Genomic DNA, 21,505 nt, shown 5'->3' with positions numbered 1-21,505 from the left:
CAGTGTATTAATGTTCGGACTTCTAGTGAATCCTGAATTGGGTACTGGGTTTGCTGTTGGTAGTGGTTTTTTGTTTTTATTTAATATCCCCCCTAAAGTAGTTCTGAGCATGAAGACTGACTTGGGGAGCCTAGAAAGATCTGCTAACCTCCCAGGGGGCTATATTAGATCTGTGAGTCATGGAGTCCTTGCATAGTAAGTGTTTGGTTACAAGCCTTTTATGGGCCACAGCTCAGCTGGGATATCAGTATCTGTATTATAGCTCCTATCTATTCTTAGGTGGCACTTCAGCAGGACTGAGCAGGCAAGGCAAAAAAGAAGCAATTATTGTATTCTCAATATTTGTAAATGTTGTCTTTTTTTCTTTATTTTTAAAACCATTTTCTTTTATCCCTCCACCCCCACCCCTTTTCTGTAGAGCCTTTTTGGTGACCTGTGTAAAAGAGTTACAAAATGTCTTACAACGTGACTCTCAATGGACCTGGACCATGGGGTTTCCGACTGCAAGGGGGAAAGGACTTCAACATGCCCTTGACCATATCCAGAGTAAGTGCTAGTGAACAAAAAGCCTTCTTGCATTTGCTTAGGTTAGAAAGTAGCAGCAAAGGAGTTGCTAAATGCACGCTCTAACCTGGACAAAATTAAGAGATTGATCAGTCTGTTGAAATAGAGGCAGAAGGGACTGAAAACAGAGCATTTTAGAAGAACGAAAAATAATAGCATGTTTTCTTTTAGCACATTTAAACTTCCTGATTCAAGGCATAGCTGATAATGCCAAGAAGCGACATCTTAGATGGACTGTATAAGAAAGATGAAACTGCATCTTTACTCAACAAGAGCAAAAACCTACTTTTAAATTAATGTTTCTGTCATGCTATAAAACAATTTTATTTTCCGTAATGTTGCTTCTTTTCTGTGGCCAAGGGGCCTTATTTACTTTGTAATGGGGTTTGTTGATGGAGGGAAGGAAAAAGAAGTGATCATAATAAATCAAATGAAGTTTCCAAAAAACGAGCATGTAGCTCCCTATAAATGTGTATAGTTTGGGTTTTGTCAGACTTTTTTGTTTTGACATTTTTTCCCCCCCAAGGCTTTTCGTCTGTAGTCCATCAAGCTTTCGGACCTGTGACTATTTCTTTTTCTTACTTGGCACAGAATAGTGTAGCCACATCGGCTAATAAGACCAATGTCAAAGATGATTTCATCTGTTTTTGAGAAGAACATGGTGGTAGGTTTGGGGATTTTGTTGCCTTTTTTTTTTTAATCTTAGATTTAAATAAAACTTGCTGAGGTTTGTAATGGGCTTAAAAGTACACAGAATGAAGCAGAAGGCTCAATAGTGCTGAAAATATTGTCTTAAATTGTACAGGGACCTTCTATTTGCTGATGAAAAACAGTGAATGATGTAATAATTAATTACTCAGTGCAGTTATTAAGTATAAATCAGTCCATTGCTTGCAGTTCCACCTCTTTATTTTTTTCTAAGAGTAGTTTTTAAAGGCAATCCAGGGGCATGCTCTAGTTATTACCCGACCTATTTTACTAGTTTCCTAAAAGGAGAGAGGTGTTACAAAACCTCTCAACACTGAATGCTTTTGAATTTGTAGATGGGAAAGATTTTCTCTCTAATCAGCAACTAAGCAGTTATTTAACAGTTCTAATTTGGCAGCTGGAAATTTCGCTCCCTATATGCTTTTTGTTAAGTCAGTTTCAAGTATTATTTCAGACTATTTAGACATAGATACAGAAATGTACAGTCCAACATGTGTTCTGATTCCTTCACAAAATTAGCTGCAGCAGGAGTTCCAGTTTTTGTGGTGGATGCAAGAGAGGTTACTTATTTAACTAAGTGTTAAAAGAATAACAAACTGATCTGCTCAGATAAACAGGTAGATGGCAAATAAAAGAACTGTTTTGGATGCTACATACTATCGACACTCATTTGGAAAGCTAAACTTTATCTGATCCTCCAGCATTTGAAGCTTTTAATACATTTATTATGTTGACTTTTGGAAACAAAACTGATTATCTTTGCGCCAGTCATGAGTCAAAGACTTCAGCAAGCTTTTGAAATCCTGGGAAGCTATCCATTTTAACCTTTACGCTATAAAGCTCTGTCTTATTTGATCTCTCTTGTGTATAGGTATAGTGTGTGTCTCTCTCCGTTCAAGGCTGAGTCTGCATTAATTTCAGGTTGCTAAATTTATATGCTCCTACTCTGATAGGAGGAACCCTTTCTTTATCCTCTCTGCAAAGGTGTCATTGTTCTGTACTGTTATTATAGAAGGCTGCCCTGTTGTCAGCATTACACAAATATTGTCAGAAAAATAAAAATTACTTTTCCAGTTTTAAGCTAATTTTAGTACCGTAGATAGTGCAGGTCTCCCCTTATCCCGCACAAGGTAAGGAAGTAGACTGCTTATGGTAGATTGTCTAATATCATGTAGACATACTTGTGACATTTTAGTGCCCTTTATTGTGAGGTCCTAGTTATTTGTAGTGCCTAGAGGCTACCAATCAAGGATCAAGGGCCCCATTTTGCTGACTGTGTACACACACAAATGAAAAGACAGTTGTTGCCCTAAAGAACTTAAAATGTCAGGCCCGGATCACTGTGAGAGTCCCATTGACTTCAGTGGGACTGCTGAAAGCATATAATTTAAGCATGAGTGTAAATCTTTGCTGGATCAAGGCCCAAAAAACTGCTTCAGCTCCCTCTGAACACCCTCAACTGCCAGTGATCTCAACAACTTTGAGCCCTTCATGAGGCTGACTTTCGGTTGCAGTGATAATGTCAAATACGATGTGAGACTGTTTGAAATCTTGCCCAGTGAAACATTGTTCTTAGTTGGGAATATTACTCTGGAACTGTGTTTTGTATCTAATATAAAATAACAGCGGATCATGGTCTGTTTGTGTACATGAAAATGTACACAGACTTTTCCCTTCTCAGAGAGGGGGATTGGTGGGAATAGGAATGTTTGGAAACTGTGTTATTTTTTAATTGAAACATTGTGTCCTGTACCTTTTGGTGATAATAGTTTAATAAACCCTGTTTTTTATATAAATATCCCAAAACAGATCAAGAGACCCCCCCATTGTCAGCAATTAATTTGCAGTCATAAGCGAGGCAAGTGGTGAACTCAGTCATATAACACGCACAAAAATGTTTTCGCAGGAATAATATTGTACTTTAAAATTATGAGCCAAGTTCTGTTCTGAGGGAACACAATGCTCCATGAATCTCCAAGTGCTGTCAATGGAGATTACACATGCTTATCTGAAAACAGAATTTGACCCATAGAAGCATGTGATGGGACCGGAACCTCCAATTCTTCCCAAAGCAGCATATGCGAGTAGGTAGAGCGCTGGACTGAGACTCAGGAGTCCTGAGTTGTATTCCCAGCTCTGCTGCTGGATGACGTTGGGCGAGTTACTTCACTTGTTTTGTGCCTCCATCTCCCTTCTGTAAAATGGGAGAAACAAAAACCTTTGTTAAAGCCCTTGGAGATCTCACTGATAAAAAATACTATATAAGAGCTTTTATTATGATTTCTCTTCCTAAGACTATCATTTACATTTTAAATCATGGGCAATGAAGGAGAATTGCGCCTTGCCAAAAATAAATGGTCTGATGGCTGGTTTGTTTTTTAATGCGCTCTGAGGCACTATCATTTGTTCTCTTCTGGGAGGTCCAGGTGATCAAATCCCTGCCAAGTGTTCAACAGCTTGAGACACAGGAGTCCCAGTCAATCAGCTGAATGACAGGTGAAGACATATCTTGGTGTTCCTATGAAATGGAGCATTGTGCCTAATACCCTGTTCTTCATCTAAAAATAAGTGTCTCTGTGGTGTCAGCTTTGGGGTAGAGGGAGAAAGCAAGCATGGAAGATTTAAGGTAACCCTGCAGCGTCATACTCCTTGAACTATGGAATGGAGTATTCATTAGCAAATAAAAGAGCAACCTTTGTAGTTTCACGTTTTTTTTCCGTCCCCACCTCACAGCTCCTCACACCCTCTAGGGCTAACCTTGCCATGCAGCAGGATAGGCAAATGTCTAGGGTAGCATTTTGCTCTATTCTAGATTTCAGTAGATCTGAGTACCTGTCACTCCTGTTGAAATGAATGGGAGTTACAGGTGCTCAGCTCAGTTACAGGTGCTCAGCCAATGGCCTGATTGTGTGAGCGACTCTGGTCCTTTCTAAATTGACGAGGCCAGCAAAAATCCTAGTGCTGATGTAATCCATTTTCTTCTAAGCCTGCATGTGCTCTTCATTGACTGGTGGTGAGGAGGAGGAGGATGCTCTGAGACAACAATTGCATTGACACATCTAATTCTCTATTCTTCCCTGTGTAAGAAGGGGGCTGTGTAAATTTAAACCTTTTGCTGCTGGTCTGCCATGTTACCTAATAGGCTATCATCATTCCAGTGCTTAGATACCATGGTTGGTGAACGTTATATTAAAAATCTAAGATAGGTAGATTCTCTTCGTGTTCCAGTGAAATGTAGAATGCCATCAACAGTCCAGAGAGAAACAAGAGGCATGTGAATTGGCTTATATTGAAACCATAGTTTAAATTTGAGTGGAGAGATTTAATCATACTCTGAGATGACCCTAGTGATATACGTACAGTGTCATTACATATGGTTGATCAATCTACAATATGGTATTTCTAATTCATCCACCATTGTATTGGCTGGGCACTATTTATATAATATATAATTTTACTGTTGCCTTCAGTGCCAACTCAGAAGCCAAAACTCTGGGGCTAGAAAAATGGCAAAAGACATATGTGGTTTTTGGTTTTGTTTTTTTTAAATTAGTACAATAGAAGGTGTAACAGGATGGTGAGCATTATGGGTGAACAGTGGGAAGAAGGAAACTGAAGAAATGGAACCTCCTCACCAATTCATATACTTACGCTGGTAATAAACGAAACACTATGGGGCTGCTTATATAAACCATTTTATATGGCACTGGAAGAACACGAAAGTTTATTTTTATCATACTTGCTAGGCTGACTTTTTTTTTTTTTTTTTAACCAAAATCCTTCCCTCCTTACTACCTCTTCCACCCCTACCACCACACACACAGAGGTATACACCATCCTTCATGAGGAGATATTAATGTGACAGCACTTCCCCTTTGAGGGACTATAATGTATATGAGAGAATTCCCCTGTCACTTTTGTTTAACTTGCTGTACATGGAGACTCCTCACCTTGCGTGGTGTACTAGTGATGAATGATGGGAGCCCCCCTTAGTTTTCTTCACGACTGAAGGAGGTGAAGCCTGGAACATCGTTTGAAGCAACATTCCTTCCCCACCATCAAAGTGATTTATCATTTCATCATCTGGACAGCTGAGTGCTACTGCATGTGAACTGCCTTCAAAAGGGCAAAATGTACCTGAGTAAATTGATAACATAGAAGCTCTGTAGAGGAGCACAGAACTCACTGGAGGCATTAAATGGGGAAACGATAGCATAAATGATGAATTTGCCATGGTGCCTTAGCATAAAAACAAAGCATCTTTTGGACAGCAGATATCTGACTTCCTGTTTAGTACACTGACTTCATGCTCTGTCTCTGCCTGGTCTAGTGCAGAGATATAACCTTTGAAAGGGTAAGGGTACCATGGCCTTTTTTGGTATGGAATATGTTAATCCCATTCCAGCAATTCCTGTACTGATTCCATGACACATCAATCTGTTCTTTTCTCCCTCTTCAAAGATGAAGCAATCAAAAATTTCCTCTACTCCTGCTCTTACTTACTCTAGCTAGACCAAGAAACTTTGCTTAAATAGTAATAAATATTTATAAAGTTTAAGAGCATTAAGCTTTGTATGCTAGGCTCTTCCCATCTCCCGCACAGATCATTCTAGCTACCACTCACTGCATAGATATCAGGATGATTTTTTATTGGCAGGTGTACCAGATTTTCCTGTTGTTTAACTGTGGCAGTAGGCAAGCAGGTTTGCGGAAGTGTGTTTGAGTAGTAGCTGTGCATATAACTTTGTAACCTTGGGTTACACTGACTAATGTCCAAATTCATTAAAAATTGTATAATCCTATATGAAGCAGCACATCATATGTAAGTGTGCTGTGTATGCATCCCATATGTGGAGCTGATATTAGTATGACAAATGGATAGAGTGCATTTATTATACACCTTTGACCATCTCTGACCACCTCCCCGGATCTTTACTCATTGATCCATCTCTGCCAAGATTATTTCTAACCTTCTAAAGTCATATTTAAAAATCAGACTTTCAGAGAAAAGATTCCATGCTTCTCCCCCAAATGTGGAATCCTCTGCAATACCTAAACCTACAGCTCAGGAAAGATAATAGCTTGCGCTAGACCACAGAGAAGCTAAAGGTCTGATATCTAGCTATCTGCCAATATTGGAAATGGGACCTTTTTACCACTGGTAAGCAGAGATTTCTCTTTTTTTCCCCCAATTAGACACAAGCAGCCCTTGCTTTAAGCTCTGGAAGGTCCAAGCTATTGGACTTTAATGTCATGTTATTTTCATAGCTAGAAACGCTATTTTAGGTTCTTTTCTATAGAGTTTTAAATTGGTATCTCTCTCTCCTGGCCCTCCACTGTTGAACTCTCAGTTAACAGCTAGTGGAGGAATAAGGGGCATCAGACAGTCCCAGTGCAATTTTTAAGAACACTCAAAGCACGTCTAATTATATAACAACAATTGTATGTGTTTCTGGTTCATGCTATCGGTGGCATGTAATGTGGTGTATACAGGGTTTATCAGCGTTCCTTTGGGATGACCTGCTTAACTCACAGATGACTTAGTGAGTAACAAAGCCATCCCAAACCACTAAAAACCTTTATGCCACACAATCATGTATTTATATGCTGTTTATGTATCATTATTGTGGTCAGCTGGAAACAAAGGTACCATCTAGGATCTCTCAGTACATAAGGACTCATCTTTTTCCACCTTAGCCTTCTCCAATAATTATTCATGCAATGCTGTATGTTCCTCCTCTTAGATCATTAGTTTCCCTACACTGTTCCCTTCTTTGTCTTTTTAATTGTAAGTGATTTTCAACTGCATAATGAACCTAGTATTTGAATCACTGATTTCTTCTCCCCCACCCCCACCCCCCAACTGCATGCTGCAACACTATGGTGTACAAAGGAAATCTTCTGGTTTTCTCCCTTGGGGAAAGCATTCTAAAAAAGGACACGTGCATATTATTTGGTCTTAGACTAGGGCTTTTGGAATCCATGTTGTGCTTTGAATTTCAATCCTTCCAGCATCATTGTGTAATGTACTGGTTTTGTGTGTGGTTTGCATGTGAGCAATGTTACCCTCTGCTGACTGGCCCACAGAGAGGATATGGGACCAACTACAAAGGTTGGCTAAATGGACTCTCCTTGAGATCAGGTTGACTGTGTGTATTTGGAGCCAAAGTACAAGGTATATATTCATTGTAATTCACTTCTATGCTTGTTTGCCATAAGCTAGCAGTATGTAAAAGATGTAGCAACTGTGAATATACAATAGATATCTTGCATCCATCCTTTGTGTGGATCATAGTTTTTGTTTTGTTTTTTATTGAACACCCAATTTCTCGGGTCTGGACATGGTTTTTAATTTCAGGTGACATATTTAGTATTGTTAAAATATAGGCCAAAGCAAATGGCATTCTTTCCAGCACCTGTCACAATAGCTGAGGCCCTGGGCTAACTGATGGTTGTATGGCTGTATATAACAAAACCCTCCATAGCATAGCCCATTTTGGCACAATCATACCAGTTTATGTCCCAGCAGTCTTTCCTTTCTGTTTCAGCTGCAGAATGCAGCTATTCTATTTGTGTACTGAACGAGATGGGCTGTTTATTCATTAATACCTATTCTTGCCTTCTGTTGGATCATCAATCTGTGTGTGACATCATCTGATGCCACAATAAAAACATTGAAATCACAGATCCAACATTATGAAAATGGTTTTCCTGTCCAGTGAGAATTTTTCTAAAAACTTCCATTACTATATCAGATGAAAAGCCAAAATTGCAAAAAAAATTCACAAACCAGCAACACACAAAATAATTCAGTTCGGGTCAATCAAAATATTTTGGTTTGCAATTTTCAAAACTTTCATTTCAATTTGTCTTTTTTAAAAACTTGTTTAAATCTGAATTTATTAACTAATCCACAGTTATTTTTACTCAAACTGAAACTTTCTGGTTGTTTGGGTTTTTTTTCAAAAATTTTTTGTGTCTGGAGATTAATTGAAACTGACCCCATTTCACAAACTGTTTCAGTTTCTGATAGGCATTTTGGGGCAGACAAATGGTTCATTGAAAAATTTCCAGCCAGCTGTAGTTATGATCTCAATGTAGGAGATTGTAAGAAGATAAAATAGAAAGAAATAAACACTGGATTAAATCATTATACTCAAATGGAATTTTATACAGGGATGTTGTACAGTTACTCACCAAAAATACAAACTTATTCTCATGCATTTTCCTATACCAGGCTAGTAATGCATCCAAGGCTCAGTGTTCAGTTGCAGCCTTTGACTCCCATTAAAAGATGCGCAAAGATGATGAGGAAATTGTGTGGGGGAAACCTGGCCTAACATGCTGAAAATAGACTCCTGCAAGTCTTGAGGCACTGAAAAGCTTAATTTGTGACAAAATGTTTGAGATGCCACCTTTTATATCAATTAAAGGAATAATGCTAACTGAAAATGGATGATTTGTACATAAGGAGAGGACAGCGTGTGACAGGACAATTTCTCCTTATTGGATTATAATTAAAGTCTGTATATTAAAAAGGTTACCCTAGGAAATAAGAATTAGATATTGTACAATCTTTTAAATTCTTCAGTTAGAATTTAATGTGGAAAACCTTGGTAATCTTCAATAAAAAGCATTTAGTAAGAAACTGAATTAATGCCTATACACAGATTGTTCGTGGTATGCTATTCAATCACACTATTTGTATTTAAATACACTGAATGATGTAAAGCTCAAGTCAACACAAACACAGTGATATATTCTTCAAAATGTGTTAAAACATGGCTAGCAGATGATAAAACAAAAAAAAAATGTATTCTTCATTGTCACTGTCACAACTTAACAGTTCAAATCAAACGAGAACTTCTTGCAAAACAATAATAGCAAGGTCATATATCCGCTAAACATGGTCCCAAACTCAGTCCACTGCTAGAGACAGGTATTCTTTGGGAACAGCATTCAAACATTATCCAGTTTTAAGGCCCTAGAAGAGATCTTTTTAGCCTTGTCATAGATTCTGAGTCTTGTGGGAAAAGGAAAAACCACTTCTGTGTTCTGTTGGGAGGTTTTTTTTCAGCAGCATAAATAGTCAGCACTTCATCTGTGTTAGTTTCTATAACTGAAAAAAAATCTCCCCCCCCCCATCCCCAAATTCCTTCCATACATGCAACTCTAAAACAATTTCTATCTTTGTGTCTGGGATTGAGTACCATGGAAATAAGTACCCACCAGCATATTAACTAATAGCTCTAAATGGGATCTTGAATTGTTCCATATAAAATTATTCCAGTTTTTTAATGATGGGGTAGTTGGCAGTCATTTTTTCCAGGGCAGCAATGAGATCTTGCCCTTCTTCTCCCTTCAGGAAAACCTTACAGGCCAAACGTTGCTGCTGCCATAACTGTAAATCCATCAGCAAGGATGGAGTTACCTTCTGCACCTCCCACGCACATAGCCGAGACAGGTAGCATCTGCATTAGCGGATGCCTGTACTTGAATACTGTGAATAAATCGGTTTTGTTCTTTGTTCAGAATCATTCCAAACACACTGATTTGTAGCAATGGCAGCTGATGGATTAGGAAGAATTCTGCCTTTCATGATACTGGAACTACGTCATCCAGTCTGCCTTGCTAAGAGTCCAAATACCAGTTGCTGAGCTATTTTGGCTCCCTCGCTGCTGCTGTTGGTTGGCCATCCTTGCTGTTAATACTGACCTAAGCCTTTTCTCTTAAAAGATCATCAGCTCAAGGCTGTAAATTAATTATGAGCTACCTTTTGCTCATTGATGTACAGCCAGTGTTAGTCAGAATTACTATGCAGCGTGAAGAGAAATAATAACTGTAAGGCACTATATAACTGGTACCTGGACCAGGACACAAGTACATCCCTCTAAGTCCACTATGGGGACTGACATTCTATATTTAAAGCATCCTGTAACATAGGAAGCTATTTTGAACTGGAGCTAATGCTCCATTTACTTCACACCTCTGGAATGCTTGCTTGGGACAGGGCATCCAGAACTCCCAAAATACATCTTGTAACCCCAGATTCTTGCACATCATGCCAAATTCAGAATGCTATGGTGTTAGGGTGCATTTGGGCTGCCTTCCCTTCATCCTGGGGGGTGGGGGGGGAGCAGTTGAAGCTGTCCTCTAACTGAGAATGTCAGCATTCCCTTCTAGCCTAGTCACAGCTGGTTCCAGAATGATAGAGAGCAGGTGGTACTGAAGGGGATGATTTTAAAAAAAAGACAGCTAACCCAAGGGAGGATCTTTAATCAGAGCTGGCTGAACTTGGTTGGACTAAGAAACAAACTTAATGTGCTTCTTGCTGAACTTTAGTTAGAAGTTGCAAGAGACAAATACCTTTCTGCTCCCTTGTCCAGTTGCCTTTGTTACAAAAGCCTTTTTGTGACGTGATTGTTTTGTCAGTGTTTGAATGTAGTGGCCCTCTCTGGAAGTATTAATCGGATTTCTCCAGGTCCCTTCTAGTATAAAGAATTATTTGGGATAAAGTCTCTTACCTAACTAAATGTGCTGTTCACAGGGGAGATGGAGGTAGAATATGATCATGTTTATCCTTTTTGTATTCTGATGACAATGTAGGTCTGGTGTGGCTTCCATAAATTTCACTCTATGTATTCCTTTATCTTTTGTACTGGTGTGATTTAGAAAGTGAGGACTTTATATCAGACTGAAAATAGTGGCATCAAGAAGATATGTTTTCCTAAACATTAAAGAAACCATGTGAATGGTGATCTGTTTTCATTGATCGATTGTTCTAAAGTTAACATTTAATTTTTGCATACCACTTACAGAATTAAAATGTATGCCTTGTCAGTGTATTGTATTTATGGCCATAGTTAAAGCTGTGTGTTGATAGCTCAGGGTTAGAGTGAAGACATGTAGGTGGTGGGAAGGAAGTAGTTGACGTTGAGAAGGAGAACTGATGAATGGAGTGAAGAGGGGCATTCGAATGAGTCCGGTGTTTATTTCCTGATGTTTACTTTGTGTCTGGTGAAATACACAGTCTAGCCCCCTTAACTCAAATGTAACAACTTAAGTTTGTGCAGCTTGTTTTTCTGGGTGTATCTGGGAATATCTCATTTTTTAATTGTGTGTATCGATTATTGACAGCCAGCTACATGGATAGATATCAATGTTACTGTGTTTATGTTTTTTTTAGGGGAACTCTGATGTCTCCTATTGGCCTCCTTTCCCACCCCAGCACCCTCCTCCTGGCCCCATGCATAGCTTCACCCCTCTCTTTCGTACACTTTCAGACCTCCACCTATAGAAACCTATTTTTCCACCTGATCCTCACCCACATCCCTATACCCCAGCACATGCAGACAAGGACACACACACACACAGGCACTGTTCTGTTAATTTAGATGGAATGTATGAGCCCCAAGAGTTAAAGGGGTTAATATAACCCAGTCACTGTCCAATATTTAAACAGTGTTAAAGAAGGTTCAGGGTTGTGTATACAGCGACCTCACCCTGCTTACAAACACTATAAAATTCATGCCAAAAGTTAGAAAATTATTGATTGATTGACACACACACAAGGAAAAGAATCAAAACAACGTAAAGAGCATTGGAACTACAATTAATTATTCAAAATAAACTTTATCAAAACCCTATGAAAGTCCCTTTTTTGGAGTCAGTGAATATTGATTAAATTCTCTCTTCAGCCAAACAGTCTTTTTGGTGGGTAAGAAAGGATTTAGTTCTGTAGTTCAGTTCTATGTTGGAATGATAGTCACTTTCCTGCTTAAGATAAAACAGACAGACCCAGAAGGGAGGGGGAAAAAAAGAGGGCAGTAAAGATGAGGGAAATGCAGCTTTTTATTAATAGTCTGAGGATACGGGGAGGCTCATCAGTCAAGGACAGGTGCTTTGGTCTGGCATATAAGCTAGGATAGTTGTTGCTCTAGACCCCGTCTTACCTCTCAGGTCAGGGACATCATCTGGTTGGTCTGGTCAGGTTCCTCTCCTTCACTGCTCCTCAGGTCGGGCAGAGCTGTGTGGGCCATCTCATCTCATCTCACTGTATTGGTGCTGTGCAGTACTGTTGATTTCAGGATCAGGTGAAAAGTTTTGAGAGCGAGGACAAGAGGAAGATGGGGGAGGGGGCAGCCACTACACAAACAGTGGGTTAATGGTTGTGGGTGGGTAGTGTGTATATATAAATTTTATTAGAAATATATTAAAAGGGTGATTTTCATATTCACTTATGAATCAATACAGGCCTGATCCAACCCCCAATGAAGAGACTCCCACTGACTTAAATGAACATTGGATTGGGCCCTAGATGATCATGAATAAATCTAGTGTGTCAAATGTATTTTGCTTTATATAGCTTGCACAAAGAAGCGTTCTGTGTTATGGGAAGCACAGAAGCACAGTAACATGTAAAAATATCAAGGAAGCAAAAGTTAAGCATGCTTTTGAGAGCCTTTAAATTTGGAACTGTTCTTACTCTTTCTGGTCTGGTTCTCACCCCGTTTTTCATAGCTGAAACAGGAAGGCGTTGGGAATGAGTAGTACACTTTCTTGTTCAGTGCATGGGACTACTTTGTGATGACCCCATCAAATTGTGTGGAAGAACATTATGTTAGGATTTGTTATAATGTTTGTATAGTTTTGGGGAAGCAGTGGTTGTTTCTGCTTGAGAGTATTCATAGGGCAGAGCAAAAAGTGATCATTGTTCCCACGGTATTGAATACATATTTCCAATTTGATTGACAGACTGAGATGGTGGGATATCTTCCCTCCACATATCAAGGGGCTGCATTGAATGAAACCAAAACTAGAACTGAGATGCTTTATTTAGCCACTGAACAGGTGCAATGCAGGCAACTGCAGTGTGAGCTTTCATCCCCTCCACCCATAATTCCCTACAGTTAGTGTGTCCAAAAGACTTACTCCGGAAAGGGGCAGGACACTCCCTTGTACAGCATTACATTTTTACGTATAATAATACACACACAGACACACACACAGAGTCTGAGATTATAGTGAGGAAAACCAAAGTCATAACAGAGTCTCATGCTATTTTATGAGATTTGTGGGTATCTTCTCTCTCCACTGACCTGAACTTTTGGTTAAAATACTTAATTTTAGTTTTCTATATTTGTCTGCTTAATAAAACCCTTAAATGTTTGGGCAAATGAGGAATCTGAGGCAAAGAAACCATTTTAAAAATCATTCAGTAAAAAAACCACCTATATGTTGTGTCTGTCTCTTATTAAACAGACAGTCCAATTCGCTTTAATCTGAGGTTATTTAGGCAAGAGAAATTTCAAGAAAAGAATTACTTTTGCCAAAATGAGGCCTGATCCAGCTCTCATTGTCTTTGGCAGGAAGTTGTATTGGGCCCCCAAAATAGGCATTTTTGAACTTAAACATCTACATACATGTTTAGGCACTCAAATTTGGAGATTTTGGCCTTAGGTCTAAAACTTGTCACATGAGAAAGTTATATTAGTGGGCTATAAACCTTCACGCATTAGGATACAAACCAATTTATAAATTAAGGGATAGGAAGAAACTTTCTTTGTGGCCAGGCTATTCTAAATCATCTACTCTGTTTGTGAGACGCAGGGGCAATTCTTTGTTTTTTACCCTCCTCTGAAGCATCTGGTTCTGGCTATTATCAGAAACAGGAAACTGGAGTAGATAGACCATGGGTCTCACCAAGGTTGTCTTATCTTTAAATGAGCCAAGAATGATAAGGTTCCCTTCAGCACAATTTTTTCCATGTAAACTGCTTTTTTTTTTTTTTTTTTTAAACAAATCAGGGACTGGAATAGAAAGCGCTGAATTTGTAGGAATGTATCTGGGCACTTTTAGACAAAAGGCACAACAGCAGGATATGTGTTCTCTTGTGAAATTGTTACTGTACCCTTATCTTGACACACTTGCATACTAAAATGAAATTCAAAATAAGTTAATTTTTTCATGCTTTCATTACTTATTTGTATCTTTCTGACTGCCTGTGGCTTTAAGGGGTTAGGGTGACCACCTTGAAAATGTGAAAGTTGAAATGTATTTGTTTGATAAATTACAACACTGAACCCTCCAAAGCCCCCAGGTTTATTATTTTAGAGGAAAGTGAGGAAATAGGAGCTCAAATAAAAGCACATCTGTTTGGAAAGACCGCAAACCATGAGAATAAATGGATGATGCAGAGGGTGATGTTGACTTTTGGTGTCTTTGGTATATTTTTGTTTTGGTTTTAGTTTCACATTTTTGGTTGGCACCCAAGAAGTGCCCCCTCTCCCCACAAAAAATGAAATGTAAATCATACAGTAACTGCATTTTATCTTGTGATTTACGTGGGTCATAGAAACTTCTCCAGCTTTGCTCTTGTATATCTAGATGAGTCAAGAGAGCCCCTTGATTTAAAATATACATCCTTCTCTCTTATGTCGGGCCACATTGTACGTTACTCTTCATTGCTACTTTCTTTTCTTTCAGTACAAGAATAAGTAAAACATTTGGCCTGCTCCAGTGGGATAGTTTTAGTTAGATAACAGTTCATCTGTCCTGTCAACTGATGGGCTAGTGGATAGGGTGCTTGGCTGGGAGACTAGAGATCTGGGTGCTGATCTCAGCTCTACTACTGACCTACTCTGATCTTGAGCAAGTTGCTTCATCTCTGTGTCTCTTTCCTCATCTCCTGTTTCTTTCTTGTCTGTTTAGATTGTATGTTCTTCAGGGCAGCGATAGTCTCTCACTGCATGCGTACAATGCCTAGTACAATGGGGTCTCAATCTCAGCTGGGACTTTTAGACACTACTATAATGCAAATAATAAATAACTACTAATTTGACTCTCTTGACAGTTTCACGTGTTTTGTGAGAATTCTTCTAGTACGTTGCATGTATTCCAAATGGCTTACACCATGACTTTTCTCAATTTAATGAGACATTTAAAAAAAGTATGCCAGTGCCCCTCTGTTTATGGAGAGCTGTATGTTAACTGCACTTAAAATTTCCTGTATGAGTCTTAACCTCCATTTAGCCTTCTATAATCTCTGATTTATTGAAAATTATCCTCTCTTCCTTTCCCCCATGTCTTCAAACCCCTATGTTCACCCTTTTACAGCCAATTTAATTACAGACTGTGACAAAGTCAAAGCAGACGGCTGTAAGGGAGTAGTGGAGGGCAGGTATATCAGCCCTAGAATGGTAAATGTCCTTTTTCATATGAGCTGAAAAGAGTTTAACTCAGGTAAGCTAGGGACCCCTGAGTCCAATTAAAGGCTGCCCCGACCTTTAACTATCCCTATTCTCCTTCCAGTGAGCAACAGGGAGGAGAGAAGGGAGAAAAGCTGCAGCAGGGAGAAAAGACTTCTCCTGGGTGGAAGGCTGCTCTCCTCTCCATAGAGGAAGCAACCAACCTAACTGCCTGTTTAAGGAAGGACTGGCCCTCAGAAACCAGCATAACAAGACAACAGCCCAGAGAGGGGGCAGGGAAAGGTATTCCCTTTTTGTATTATGAATTTGTTTCTTTGGTTTGGCTGAAGAGAACTCCTTGGGCCTACCCTTACGCCCACCTTGTAAAATATTGAAAAATAAAACCTGAGTGAGGAATAAAAATTCTCCAAAGGGGGACTGGTTTGCTCCAGCTCCCCACCACCGGAGGGGGAAGTGAAGGAGGTGCCCTACCACAAGATTGAATAATCTCTTCCACAAGAAGAGATCTTCTTTCCTTGGGCTAAAGTACATGTTGCCAAATGTATCAAAGGAGTCCATGGTGGATCCATAGGACTGGAAGGGACCTTGAAAGGTCTTCTAGTCCGGTCCCCTGGACTAATACATAGTCTAGACCATCCCAAATATCTGACAGATATTTGTCAAAACTGCTCTTAAAAATCTCAATGATGGAGATTCTACAACTTCCCTAGTCAATTTATTCAAGTGCTTTATCACCCTGACAGTTAGGAAGTTTTTCCTAATGTTCAATCTAAACCATCCTTGTTGCAATTTAAACCCATTGCTTCTTGTCCTATCCTCAGAGGTTAAAGAGAACAAATTTTCTCCCCCCTCCTTGTAACAACCTTTTATGTACTTGAAAACTGTTATCCTGTCCTGTCTCAGTCTTCTCTTCTCCAGACTAAACAAATCATTTTTTTCAATCTTCCCTTGTAGGTCATGTTTTCTAAATCTTTAATAATTTTTGTTGCTCTTCTTTGGACTTTCTCCATAGTTAACTTTCTCATCATAGTTAAGATTACACTGGAACTTTCACTAAAACATTCTGCCAGCCTTCTTCCATTTTCACAAGCTTTTTGAAATTTCTGACTTCTGTCAAGTACTGACACACCTAGGGAGTGTGATCAAGACTAGGCAAATAACACTAACATTTGAAGTGGAATAGGCATTTAGGGAGGGGGTGGTTTTAGCAAGCAAGTTGTCTGCTGCTGGAGACTAGATTTCAGATCCTAGCTTAGATTGTAAATGGAAATGACCTTGATAATTCTTATCCTACATCCTGATGTTCATAAAACTATCAACATTTGGCACAGTCAAAGCATACATTTTCTATTCGGAATGGAATATTTTGTGGAGGCTTAGGTTGGGATTGAGGTATGTTAATAGACATGTGGGAACCCAGGTCTGAAATAGCAGAGAGTACTGCAAGTCAGGATATGTGGCAATAATAGAACCATATGGAGGCCGTTTAAATTCTGCTTCGTTCTAGCTACTAGTAAACATCCCTTTTTAACAGCAAATTCACCTGCTATTTTATTTTAAACAAAGAAGTAGAAAAAGTGAAGAAAAAATAGCCTTCTCTTCCTGTTTACTGCTCACTCACATCATCTGCATAATGACAGAGAGTGAAGTTGATTTTTAAGCACAGCACCAAATATCATTTTACATAGTTAAATAAAAATGAGTAACAGGGAAGGAACACTTTCACATTTTACTCAGGTAAATTGTATATCCATTGAGACTGAGACCAAATTAATCCCTTGTCTTAGGGGTTGCAAAACAATTGGCTTCAGTGAAATTGAATCTGCTTATGGTCCTCTAAGGGCCTGTCCAAAGTGCACCGAAGTCATATGAGTTAAGAACACAATACAAGTGGAACACTCCCATTGGCTTTATAGGGTTTTGGATTGGGCCCTAAATCTTCCTGACATGCCATGTCACAAATGTCACAGCCCTCGCACAGAACTTGATATACTCTCCTCTTTTTCTTTTATCAAGGTACAAAAATATTGACTCCAGTAAGTTAGAGGATGCTGCTATTGTTGGCAAGCCTTCGATGGGGCACTCCTGGAATTTCATTGCAGGAGCTGTGACTTCTGTTTTATTTAACATCTCACTGGCTCTTGATGACAGACAAGATCTGTTTTTAGCATTGCACTGAAGGTCAGGCAAATGTTTCCCAAATAGAGAGCGGTTGAAGATATAGGGCCAAATTCATTCCTGCCATAACTCTACTGGCTCTGTGAAGGTAGCCAAAGAATAAAATTGGTCCATGGAGTTTCATTAACGGGGAGACATCTTAACTGTTCACAGTCACTTCGGAAGAAAGGTAGGGGATGAAGAAAGTCGTATTTCATATAAAGTAAAAATTCCTTTTGTGAAAGGAGGATTACATTATCCAGGAGTAGAGGGCCATATCTTCAGCTGATTCACTCTGCGTAACACCACTGAAGAGGTTTGTACCATTGAACACAATGGAGCTATGCTGACTTAAACCATCTGAGTATCATACTTTCGAAGCAAGAGATGGGAAGGATAGGGCTAGAACTATTAAATGCTATTTTCAACTTTATGTATCCCTTATGGATTACCTTGGGGAATATACCCTGAACTTTGCTCTTTAGGTTGACCACCCCCCCCACAGATGTTCTGGGTTAACTTCACCTTTCACAAATCATTAATTTTCCCCTGACATAAGGTAAATGATAAGCTTTTAAATTGCCTATCAAGTTGGCTGGATGGATGTATCTCTTTACTTCCGCTAGTTACTGATGACCTTAAATTCATATGCATGGTAGTAAAGTGATCTGGCAAATGACTTACAAAAGGTCACGAGTAATTCTGTAGAAATGAAAAAATTATGTAGAATTGTATACGCATTTGGAGAGGAACTACAAAGACCACTGAAAAGGCAGGATATTATGAAGGTCTATGAGTTGAGAAGATTAATTGGCTCTTCAGAGGAGTTTGTTAGAGGCAGAAATAATCTTCCTCGTTATTTGCACAGGTCAAGACCTTGATAGCCAATGATCATGTTGGTTTGGGGTTTTGTGTGTATTTTCATGTGTGGCCAAGAAGGAGGGTCATCTCCTCTTACTCTTCATGATGCTGGCATCAAGTCATAGGAGATGCTCTGTTCACTCCAGGTTCATAGTAGTGAAGAGGCAGTGCTTTCTGGACAATGACAGCTAAGTTTCTGGCTGCAAGAAATATTTATGCGGGGAAGAATGTGAAGACCCTGGTCTCAGGCTCCTGACTCAAACCCAGGCTTGCTGGGCTTTTGGGATGCAGTCTTGGCTGTCATGCCACATGGACTTACTGAATTACCAGGGAATGCAGACTTGGGTGGGTCAGCCTCAAGGATTCCGTGATGTGCTTCCTGATTGGCCACATGATCTTGACCCTGATTGGCTGGTGACCATATTTAAACTTTCTGCTTCTTTTCTGGATATGTCTGATTAACAACTTGATAGTTGCTACTCAGACCCTTCGTGACTGTGCCTTGCCACCTTGCCTGATTCTGTCTTGCCACCTCACCCTGCCTTGCTGCCTCCCCCAACCCTGCCAGCTGCCTTGCTGTAACCTTCCCCTTGAGTTGGATCTCCAGGCTATCAGATCTCTTGCATAAACGCTGACCACTTATCTGGACTGCCCTTCAACTTGTCTGACCACTGGACATTACTAAGTACTAATGATATGTGAAGTCACATACTCTAATACTACAGTAATAGGCTCAGCAGAAGGCTCTAAATAGATAAAGTGGGTCCATATGCTACCCATCTTGGTATCCCAATTCTTTGGATATGAAATGCCAGATTCAGTTTTGATTACCAGCTTATGGGAAGGCTGGACTTGGCACAAAGATACAAGGTGGATTTCTTATAAAGAGGGTATTTATAAATCAATGTGGAATAAACACATAGCACACCTCGGGATGTTGAAAAAATAGGCTCAGTTATTCTTTATTTACAGCTCTGTATTTATTTTAGAGAATTTATTTTTACCACAATCTGTTATGTCAATGTTTTACTCTCATTCCCACCTGAAGCTCATACTGGGTGAGTTTTTAGCTAACAGGTGACCCAAATTTTCTTAGCATAAAAGTACTCATGGTGAACATAAGTAATAAACAGCTGTTGCTGTGGCTGATTCAGGATTTCTTCAAACTCCTTCAGATAGGATTCTGTCACACCCATGGCTCTACTCTTTCTGATCATTCAGGACATATGTCCTTTTTAAACCCGTGCAGAACACCACCAACAGTGTGCTTGCTCCATATCCTACATTACAATATCAAGGCAAATTTATGCCCTACCATATGGTGCCTCCCAGGACACATTGTTCAAATACCTTACAGTAGCACTAAGCACAGCCCTGTACTTAAGGGCCTTTCAGCGGATCTGTGACAAACCCCACTTTGGAAAAACGTATAGCTTTTCCCAGAATGAATCTAGCGGCAAAACTTGTCATAATTCATATGGGAAATTTGGCTGCCATTTGCTGCTTGGAGTGACTTGGACTGATGCCATTTGAGGGAGAGGGGTGTGTGTAAGTGTATTATTTTTAACCAGGCAAGTTGCAAATGATCCAGTATTTTTTAAAGTGCCTAAGAGAATTAGGCTCCCAAATCCCATGTCACTGTAGTGCCCTTGAGCCCCTTTGAAAATCCAAGACTATATTTTTAAATTTTGAGTACAAACCATTGTACCATCACAGTTTAGGTTATACTGTATGGTTATAGCAAGGAAGTAATCCCAAAATAATGGGAAGAGACATGAATACCATCTTGCTTTGTCAAATATTTTTGTGCTTCAGATTTCTCCTCAAAATATACCTTGCTAACATCAAGTCACTCCAGATTATGTATAGTATGACTTCTACCATCTAGTTATTGATACCTTCATACTGCAGACTCTCAAACGCTTTGCCCGTAATTCACACCAAACTACATAGGAACTGCATCATATGGTGTGCTGTATGGCATTATGCTTGGATCTGAGATCCTGCAATGCCTTAGTAAATAGGGACTGAAGCTTTTTTCCCGAATGGAGTTGCTTTTGTATATTACATAAAGCGGAAAAAGGAAACAAACTTCGGCGGGGGGGAGGGGGGAGTGATTGCTTCGAATACATTCTCATTTACCTTGGAAGCTTCTGTAATCTTCCTTGCTCTGTTGTAATCTGCTGTTGAATGCGCCCTCCTAATCTGCAATGCAAGTGAAACAGAATCTCTCTTGAATTTCATTGCACACATTTAGTATTTTTATGGATATCAATTACTCCATAGTTTCAAGCTGATAAAACCTGCTTGTTTAAGGGGTTTCTGAACAGAAGTTTAGGGAAGTCTCTTCCCCTGATTCTATGAACCATTCTCCTGACTTGCTGCTGGCAGCATACTTGCTAGCTAACTCATCTGTGTCTTTCTGAAAACATGCTTCTGAATATATTCCAAACTCTTTACTGCTCAGAGTTTGCCACTGCCCTTTTCTACACCCCATCCCTCCAAGTTCATCATTCTACATTGTTGGTCACTGTTTTGTTTTTGTTTTGTTTACAGCAATCCCTTGCTAGTATTCACCTTTCATACTGTACATCAACTGGTACTGGAGAGCAAGGACAGTAGAAACCCTCTCTGCAGTTCAGCTACTGTGGGGGATTTACATTTGACATTTGTAATGTTTGTGTAACTGGTTTAATAAAAAACATACTGGACTGCTTATGGCCAAACTGGTTGTCCATATGCTTGCTCCGCTGAATCAGTGCATGATCTGGGGCAGTCTAAATCTAGGAAATAAAATGTGAGAATAAAGTTAAATGTATATTAACTTGAAATTTTTAAATTGAGTTTTGCCCTTAATATTTCATTTCTTGACACTAGGTTTTGAAGGTGAGTAAATCAAAAGAGAAATAAGAAAGAGACTGGCCCAGCCTAGGTGCTCTAATGCCACAGGAATATACACAGTAGAAGTAACTAGATAGTGTGGCTGATGCAATGAGGGCCAGGTCTAT

The 21,505-nt window shown here is 39.4% G+C and overlaps 1 protein-coding gene across 1 annotated transcript in view; it reads left to right on the top strand.

Annotated features, from left to right (window-relative positions):
* Nucleotides 1–453: 453 nt before the first annotated feature.
* Nucleotides 454–21,505, top strand: part of LOC144267456 (LIM domain-binding protein 3-like) — a 112,600-nt gene continuing 91,548 nt past the window's right edge. Inside the window, exon 1 of the mRNA XM_077821437.1 lies at nucleotides 454–546. Coding sequence (XP_077677563.1) covers nucleotides 454–546 — 93 coding nt within the window. The remainder of the gene's footprint in view (nucleotides 547–21,505) is intronic.

The sequence above is a fragment of the Eretmochelys imbricata genome, chromosome 7, assembly GCF_965152235.1.
Source record: "Eretmochelys imbricata isolate rEreImb1 chromosome 7, rEreImb1.hap1, whole genome shotgun sequence".
In the NCBI taxonomy this organism is placed as follows: Eukaryota; Metazoa; Chordata; order Testudines; family Cheloniidae; genus Eretmochelys; species Eretmochelys imbricata.
This window is presented reverse-complemented; position numbering and strand designations above follow the sequence as displayed.